The sequence below is a fragment of the Zophobas morio genome, unplaced genomic scaffold (assembly GCF_036711695.1).
Source record: "Zophobas morio isolate AGI-343-1 ecotype UQ-CSIRO unplaced genomic scaffold, CSIRO_AGI_Zmor_V1 ptg000038l, whole genome shotgun sequence".
Lineage (NCBI taxonomy): Eukaryota > Metazoa > Arthropoda > Insecta > Coleoptera > Tenebrionidae > Zophobas > Zophobas morio.
The window spans coordinates 948,948-958,514 of NW_026972143.1; the positions used below are offsets into that span (position 1 = coordinate 948,948).

At 36.2% G+C, this 9,567-nt stretch overlaps 2 protein-coding genes across 2 annotated transcripts; one reads left to right on the forward strand and one right to left on the reverse strand.

The window, feature by feature from the left end:
* Window positions 1-1,691: 1,691 nt before the first annotated feature.
* On the forward strand, window positions 1,692-3,550 carry LOC135140124 (zinc finger protein 555-like). The gene is made up of 2 exons (XM_064070538.1): window positions 1,692-1,935; window positions 1,985-3,550. Exon 2 carries the CDS (start codon window positions 1,996-1,998, stop codon window positions 3,337-3,339), a length of 1,344 nt encoding a protein of 447 aa, XP_063926608.1. The 5' UTR covers window positions 1,692-1,935; window positions 1,985-1,995; the 3' UTR covers window positions 3,340-3,550.
* On the reverse strand, window positions 3,478-5,251 carry LOC135140123 (zinc finger protein draculin-like). The gene is made up of 2 exons (XM_064070537.1): window positions 5,170-5,251; window positions 3,478-5,120 (listed from the first exon to the last, which is right to left on the reverse strand). The coding sequence occupies exons 1-2, from the start codon at window positions 5,170-5,172 to the stop codon at window positions 3,600-3,602; spliced, it is 1,524 nt and encodes a 507-aa protein (XP_063926607.1). The 5' UTR covers window positions 5,173-5,251; the 3' UTR covers window positions 3,478-3,599.
* Between the last annotated feature and the right edge of the window lie 4,316 nt (window positions 5,252-9,567).

Consider the following 9,567-nt stretch of genomic DNA (forward strand, 5'->3'; position numbering starts at 1 on the left):
CGATACACAAAAACATGTTTTTAATTTATTGTTAAGAAATAAGTATTTTGCAGTTAGGCTCCGCCTTCTTGGTTCACGACCAATAAAAAAATCATCACAATTGACATTGGGGGGGCGGGTGGGCTTATATTTTGCCGTTTTGTTTTAATATGTATAGACTTCTTTTCAGAACATGAAACTTAAAAGATATTTAAAATGGAAAATTTGAATAAAGAGATATCGATTTTGCAATTAAGTGAAAACCTACATTTCTTTGCAAAAATGTACCATTTTAATCATGTTCTAAGTTTCTTATTGTGAAAAGATGACTATGTATGTTGAAAAAAAAAGGCAAAATATAAGCCCCACCCACCCGCCCTATCTCAATTCTGATGATTTTTTTATTCGTCGTGAGCCAAAGGGCGGAGCTTAATTGCAAAATCCTTATTTCTCTACTGTTGTTCAAAGAATACTATGTATATTAAGAAAAAAAACAAGCCTAAAATTAAGCCCCACCCATATCCATCCCAAGCTCAATCATCATGATCATGATCTCAATAGTGTGGCTCAATTGTGATGGAAGTTTAGATCATATAAATTGATATAATGCAGTGACTATGCAACCAACAATACAGATAATTATTTTAATTGCAATAAAACGTGCAAGATAAAATTAATGTGTACTTTCACCATTTTTAATGCTTATTTAGGTAAATTGGTAAATATAGACAATTTTAATTCCAATTAACACATTAAAAAATTTTGGAATGACATTTAGTCGTGATCATGAACGTACTCTAGGTGACACTTTGTTGTTATTATTGAAAACATAACCTCAATAAATAAAAAACGTTCCAGCGGATTATAATTTCTTATTTAAGCACATAAAGTATAACAAAATAAAGTAACTACAATTTGAATACTCGAAAATTTTAGACAATCAAGATGTCCACTTTAGAATATTCCGAAAAGTTAATGCGGCGCGTAAAATTTTTGCCGCACGACGTCCACTACTGTAAGGGATGTCCATATTTTACAAAGTCGGCGTTCCTGATGGTGAACCACTGCAGGCGCCACCGCTCACTCCGATTGCCTTTCAACTGTGTGAAGAACATGGAAATTTACCTCTGTATAGACTGCAACTTTCAAACAGAGCTCACCATCTGTATGAGGAACCATATTATAAAATACCACACCCCCCGGAACCGAGAAATTCGTTCGGATGTCAAAACATACGTCTGTAAAAAGTGCGGCTTCCAAACGTACTTCCAGTTATATTATTTTCGTCACAATAAAACCTGCACTGGAAATACCGAAAATGACCAAACTGCGGCAACACTGTTAAAAAAGCTGAAGACGCATTTGAGGCGGGTTGTAGTCACAAATACGGAAAAAAATGTATATAAAGAATGTCTAGAGTCAAGTGAAGCAGCTAAAAGTTTAAGTTTATCATTAGCCCCATGGTTAATAAACAGTCTTAGGAAGGCTAGAGCCAAATCTGTTGACGCGATTTTGAAAGAAAATTCGCACCTTTATGAAGAATATGATACTGAAAAATTGGTGAATTCTATTGACATTGAAAAGTTGAAGTTTCGTTTCAAACAAAATATATCAAAGAAAATTGATTAGTGCTGATGAAAATTTAATAAATGTTACTGTAGTGATTCTTTTTTATTCAGGTTAAAAATTTAGTGCGATGTGGGTTGCCTACCTCACTGTGTTTAATTAGGCAACACACTTTATAAGCTTATAATTTTAGTCCTTTTTCAATTCTTAATTGAACATCCTTTTACTCAAAGCACATTTATCCAGTAAAACTGTGTTTTCTGTTTTCCACCTCCATCAATTTTACTATTTTACTTAACATGAATAGTCGTTTCAATTTCAATGTAAATTGTGAGGTTATGTTGGTCAAAATCAAACAAATTTCATAACTCAAAAACAAGGGGTAGTCAGGTAGGAAAAAATACAGCACTTACTTTACAGTACAACAAAATCGATTTAGATACCTCAACAATGTCAACTATAAACAACTTAACACCTTTCAATTGTGAAAACACCAACCTGGAATTTTTCTACTGCAAAGAATGCAACTTTCGGTCAGAATTAACCCTCCACTACAAACAACACGTCGACGAAAACCACGGAATCAAGAAAGAGCCTGAAGAAAATTATTCCAAAGTAGAATACACCATTAATAAATATATTTGTGAAATGTGCAGCTTCCAGACCTACTTTATGCTTAAATGGTTGCAACATATCGCCAGTTGTTTGAAAAACACCCAAACTGCTCGACCTTCCACTGACGACGATTCCACCTGGTACAAGTGTGACTTCTGTGACCACAAATACAAGTCCAAAGTCTGGTTAAACAAACACACGATATCGAAACACTTGAACCACGTCTCCACCTGGTACAAATGTGACCAGTGTGAGCACAAGTACAAAACAAAAAGCTGGTTAAAGCAGCACAAAATTTCGAAGCACTTGAACGACGACGAGATAATCTGGTATCAATGTGCGATTTGTTCTTTCAAGTTCAAACAAAAATCCTACTTAAAATCGCACATGTATCTGCAACACACCGACGAGAGGAGCATCCGATGGTATGAGTGTCAAGAGTGTTCGTTTAAAACCAAGTACAGGTTTAAGTTCAGACGGCACGTTAAGGTTATCCACGAGCAGGATATCAAGTGGTATGAATGCAAAGAGTGCGAATACAGAACGAAATATTCGGCGGAATTGAAAATCCATACAAACGTGTGTCATCTGAAAGGACAAGACATCACGTGGTATGAATGTGAAAAATGTCCATACAAATCTAAAAGAAAAGGGACTTTGAGGTTCCACGTAAACGCGCATCATGTGGAAGAGCACAATGTTAAGTGGTACGAATGCGAGAAGTGCCCATACAAAGCTAAATTGATAACTTTGTTGAAGAAGCACATTCGCCGACGACATCTAGATGAAAAAGACATAAAGTGGTATGAATGCAAATTTTGCCAATTTAAAGCCAAATTGAAAGATACTTGGAAGCGTCACTTGGCTGTGCGACATTCAGAAGAACAGGACCTTAAGTGGTACGAATGTAAACAGTGTTCTTATAAAGCTATTCGTACGTCAGCTTTGAATAGACACGTAAACGACCACCATTTGGATGCTAAAGATGTGAAGTGGTACGAATGCAAGGATTGTGCTTATAAAACTAAGCAAAGTGCGTCGTTAAAGAAGCACATACTCGTCAAGCATTCAGACGATCAGGACGTGCAGTGGTTTGAGTGCAAAATGTGTCCATACAGAAATAAAATTAAGTGGAATTTGCAAAAGCACGAAAGAAAGAAACATTTAAATGTAAAGTAAGATAGGTGTGACGCTGTCTTGTAATGAATAAATTGGAGTACAAATAACTTTTGTTAGGTTAGAACTAGTGATTGTCAAAGTTGCTCGGGGTTTGTGAACGTACTCTGGCAACACTTATGCAACCAACAATACGCAAACATTGTTTTATTGTATATTTGTAGAAAATTACAAATGTCTTTCCACCATTTACAAATAAATTCATTTCTACGTATTTATAACCATATTAATTCCATAAGGTCACTTGTCGCACGTTAATTATATCAATGAGTGCTACTTATATGTTTTTCTAGAGGACGGCGATAACGTGACTTAAATTCACACTTATCACACTGAAACTTCTTACCACCTGGATGTATCAAGCGTATGTGCTGCCTCAAAGAGCATTTATTTTTATATTTAACTGGGCATTTTTCACACTGATACCACTCAGCTTCACTGTCACATACATTTTTGTTATTTACATGGTCTTTTAAACACTGCGAACAATTCACCTTATAATCACATTGATCACACTGATACTTGTTACCACTTGGATGTTTCAAGTACATGTGTTGTCTCCAAGACGATTTAATTTTATATTTAGCTGGACATTCCTCACACTGGTACCACTCAGCTTCAGTGTCACTTACATGTTTGCAATTTTTATGGTCTTTTAAAATTTGCGCACTTGTCGTCTTAAAATCACACTGATCACACTGATACTTTCCAGAGAATTCTTTATGCTGCTTGCGCAGGTGACGTCTTAAAGATCCGTTAGTTTTATATTTATGTGGACATTTTGTGCACTGATACCACTTAACTTCACTGGCCTGTGAATGTTTAGTGTTCATATGTTCTTCTACTTCAAACGAACTACATGATTTGTATCTACAGTAATCACAACGATATTTCTTGCCATCTTCATGTATATTAATTATGTGTTTCCACAAGCTTGACTTGGTTTTAGCTTTGTATGGACATTGTTCACATTGATGCCACTGAATCTTGTCATCGTCCGTATGTTTGTTAATTGTGTGTCTTCTCAAGCTGTCCGGATTTTGAAAAGTGCGCGAACACTTTTTACATTTGAATGGTTTATTTTCATTGTGTACATTTCTCATGTGTGCTTTCATTCCACGTTTATATTTGGTTTTGTGCCAGCATTTATCACAGTGATACCACTGGGTTTTATCACCCAAATGTTTGTTCCTTATATGTAATCTTAATCGTTCTATGGTTTTTGTCACATATGGACAATGATCACACTTCTGCCATTTGATGTCCTTTTTGTCTGTGTGTTTGAGGTAGACATGTCTACTTAAATGAGCTTTTCTTTTGGCCTTGTAGGTACATTTTTCACACATATACCAGCAAATTTTTTGTAGATGTTTTCCAGTTGTGTGTAATTTTAAATTGGTGGTTCGTTGACAAGCTGTAGTGTGCTCAAGAAGTTTAATTGAGGTATAAGTTTCGAAATCGCAATTTTTACAACTGTAGTTGTGAATACTGTAATTAATATCTGGCTGAAGGTTGTTTTTTTCACTTGAGTGACACTCTTTAATGTGTTTCTTCAAAGTGACAATAAAATCTGTCTGGAAGTTGCAGTCATGACAGCAATAAGTTTCTACATTGTCATCACAGCTGAAATGCATCATTAAAGAATGGTTGCGTTTGGCATGATTTTCCATAAAGAACGATGATGTTGTGAAGTAGGGACAAATCTGGCATTTCTGAACAATACTAGACAAAGATTTCATGTTGTAAAACTTTTCAGAGTGGGTGTACGTCGACATCTGGTTAATCTGTAGACATAAATCTGTACCTTTTAACATGTAGATTATTTTTTCATACCATGTTTTTTAATAACCATTCTTAAAATGGACTCGAACGTGAAAGCGACTTTATAAATCATAATTTTTAGGTTAGGTCAATTTTATAGGTTAAATTGAAATGAGTGCGTTCAGATTTTTTTGTATACATTGTGATTGAAGCATTCACATCTAGGGGTCCGAACCCAAACATCTCTAGAGAAATAACTATTTTCCGAAAATAACCTAATTACAACTGTAAACTTGTCTCAAATTTTACGTGATATACTTGATGTTGTATCATGGCCGACTCCATTAATCTCTAAAGATTTAACTCGTTACAATGGAAATTTGCAATTTAACACCTTTAAATTTCACAAGTTTCTACAAGATTAATAGACGCAAAATGAGCTATATCTTAACAAATACTAGAACCGCCCACCCGCCTCGTATTTTTTATGAGGGATATGACATTTGCCGAAATAAGTCTTATCTTAGCAAGTACTAACCCTGTCCACCCACCCTTTACTTTCTTAGAGGGTATCTCATTTGCCAAAATCAGTCTTATCTTACTAAGTACTAGCCCCGCCCACCCACCTTCTCTTTTCTTGGAAGGTATTTCATTTGCCACAATTACTGTTATCTTAGCAGGTACTAGCCCACCCTCTGTTTTCTTGGAAAGTATGTCACTTACCAAAATTAGTGTTATCTTAGCAGGTACTAGCCCCGCCCACCCACCCTCTCTTTTTTTGGTAGGTATGTCATTTGCCAAAATCAGTCTTATCTTACCAAATACTAGCCCCGCCCACCCACCCTCTCTTTTCTTGGAAGGTATGTCATTTGCCAAAATTAGTCTTATCTTACTAAGTACTAGCCCCGCCCACCTACCCTCTCTTTTTTTGGAAGGTATCTCATTTGCCAAAATTACTATTATCTTAGTAGGTACTAGCCCACCCTCTCTCTTCTTGGAAGGAATGTCATTTGCCAAAAATTGCTGTTATCTTAGTAGGTACTAGGCCCGCCCACCCACCCTCTCTTTTCTTGGAAGGTATGTCATCTGCCAAAATCAGTCTTATCTAAGCAAGTACTAGCCCCGCCCACCCGCCCTTTATTTTCTCAGAGGGTAGTACTTGCTAGTACTTGCTAAGATAAGTCTTATTTTGGCAAATGACATCCTCTGTGAAAATAGAGGAGGTGGGCGGGGCTAGTACTTCCTAAAATAAGACTGATTTCGGCAAATGACATACCTTCCAAGAAAAGAGAGGGTGGGTGGGCGGGGCTAGTACCTGCTAAGATAATAGTAATTTTAACAAATGACATACCTTCCAAGAAAAGAGAGGGTGGGTGGGCGGGACTAGTACCTGCTAGGATAACAGTAATTTTGGCAAATGACATACCTTCCAAGAAAAGAGAGGGTGGGTGGGCGGGGCTAATACCTGCAAAGGTAAAACTTCTTTTGGAAATGACATAAACTCTGAAAAAGTAGGGGGCGGGTGGGCGGGAACTTGCTAGGATAAGACTAATTTTACCCGTATTAAACTTTCTCAGAGGGTAGGACTTGCTAAGATAAGTCTTATTTTGGCAAATAACATATTATCTTAGCAGGTACTAGCCCCGCCCACCCACCCTGTCTTTTTTTGGTAGGTATGTCATTTGCCAAAATCAGTCTTATCTTACCAAATACTAGCCCCGCCCACCCACCCTCTCTTTTCTTGGAAGGTATGTCATTTGCCAAAATCAGTCTTATCTTACCAAGTAGTAGCCCCGCCCACCGACCCTCTCTTTTCGTGGAAGGTATCTCGTTTGCCAAAATTACTATTATCTTAGTAGGTACTAACCCACCCTCTCTCTTCTTGGAAGGAATGCCATTTGCCAAAAATTGCTGTTATCTTAGTAGGTACTAGGCCCGCCCACCCACCCTCTCTTTTCTTGGAAGGTATGTCATTTGCCAAAATCAGTCTTATCTTCATTAATTCTTTAGAGATTAATGGAGTCGGCCATGGTTGTATGTATATGTTACAGCTAATATCCGAAATCCGTTATTATGCATAATAACTAGACATTTTAGGAATTACGCGTAATAACTAAACTTGTCAGTGATTATGCATAATAACCGGAATGATTAGGAATTATGCGTAATAACTGAAAATTTCAGTTATTATGCATAATAACGGAAACGTTTAGGTAATATTGATAATAACTAACAGAGGAACAGGAATTATGCATAATCTTTTCAAAAAAGCTGCCCACCCTGCCTCGCTTTCCCCTACATATCACATGTACAGTTGATTTAGAAAAAAACGGGACAAATTACAGTAACATAAACGTTATATTCCCATTGCCTTTCATTGATCTATGAGAACCTGATTTGCTCATTTTTTGTGAAATCAGCTGGGCATGTTAGGCAATATGCTTAATGACTAATGTTTCAGGTATTATGCATAATTCCTGTTCCTCTGTTAGTTATTATCAATATTACCTAAACGTTTCCGTTATTATGCATAATAACTGAAAATTCCAGTTATTAGGCATAATTCCTAATCTTTCCGGTTATTATGCATAATAACTGAGAAGTTTAGTTATTACGCATAATTCCTAAAATGTCTAGTTATTATGCATAATAACGTATTTCGGATATTAGCTGTAACATATATACACGTTCACGTCTGACAATTTTTGCGTATTATACACCCCAGAGACGACTTCGTCCAATTTAATTTTTTTTCAATAAGCAGTCATAGCAATCACAGAAAAAGATGACAAAAATGTCAACGCGAAATAAGGACAAAATTGAAAAAATTAACACTCAATTTATTAATGGATCAGATTACAACGAAAACGAATTTATAATAAATGTTCAAAATGCTTGCCTCCACTATCGTCTCAAAGTCCTATCCTAGGTTCAAAATTTCTACGAACTCTGTGTAACGTGTCGGGAGTTATAGATCTGCATGACAATAAACGTTGCGTAACAACGGTCGGAAACTCGTGGTTAGGTCTCGACTGCTGGGCCAAGTCGACAGCGTCACGTCATCCCGACAGTCCCTGACTTCTATTTAAGACCTGCATCTTTTGTGCAGATATTGCGGCGGCTAGCTCGACAGGGAACCGCGCACTCCGCGTCTGCTACGTGTTTCGGTGTTATTTGAACTCAATTCCATTTAAATGTTGAATTTCTATAACTCTGACATTAAACTACAATTGAACAAGTGTTACAGTTTCAAAAAGAGCAATAAACAACATTAAAATTCGCCCTACACTCTCGTGAAATTTTTAAACAGCAAAGAATTCTTATCTGAGATTAATAAGATTTAACGGACAATTTATATGATGGAAGCATTAATCAACAAAATATTTACAAAACAAAAAAACTAGCCAAGATTCAAAAATACAAAAGAACTGGTGTGAAAGGAAACTTGTGCAGACAAAAATTTACGTGAGGTTAGAAACTGCAGAGCATGAAAGTTTACGTTCCATTTAAGTTATACAACAAGAAAATTACTGAAGTTAAAATTGTGAGATAAAGAAAAATTGCAAAGCTAACAAATTTACATGAGGTTAATATTTTATGTCCATTAGAGTTATCGGTTAATTTTTAAAAGTGAACTTATTCAGCTGCATTGTCATCGTTTTACATTTCCCCAAACACATAAAAAAAAATATGGCAGGCAAACTGGAGGTTCAAAATGGCATCGGACGAACGCGTCGTTAAAAAAATGAGTCAAAAATATGTCTCTTAGAAATGTGATCTATCCTGTGACACTGTACAAATAATGTCGTCCCCCATGACTCACAATGTTAAATTATGCCACACTTTAGCAACTATTCAAACAAAGACTTTACATACGTTAAATTATGCCTTGATCCGAGTGATTGGTCACTTAAAACTATTAGTTATGAGAGTTTATAACGTGAACTGTCCCAGTTTATCCCAGACAAAACACATGATAAATAAACAACACAAAATGTTTCAGGTGTTGCGAGGAAAGCTCCTCGGTGATGTAATTATCCACGTTGCGAGAAAGATATCTCGGTGATGTGATGATGATAATAACGATGATAACTGTCTAAAGGGAAAAATGTATAATCCCTCGTACCTCAGTTCACGATATTATGAATTCTACCACACATTCACGGTCTTTTCTCAGAGTGGGGCAACGTTAGGTTAATTTAACTGCCGTAAATAAACTATTAACAATCTTGTGTGAGGAATTAAGAAGTGTTATAATGTAATGTGTTATCCTGATTAAGTGAATTTCATGAAATCTCCTAGTAAATGCTCTATCTAAATAAATTCCCGATTGTTAAGCTGTGTTAGAACTAGTTAACGATTAAACTCCTAACATGCACGGTGCATTTATAAAAAATAAAACAAATTTACACAACGTGTTAGCGTCGGTCGAAAAATTCACTTATTTTCGCTTGGAAAAAACCGCAAGAA

Coding starts and splice junctions, on each gene's coding strand:
- LOC135140124 (XM_064070538.1), top strand. CDS start 1,996: ATGTCAACTATAAACAACTTAACACCTTTCAATTGTGAAAACACCAAC.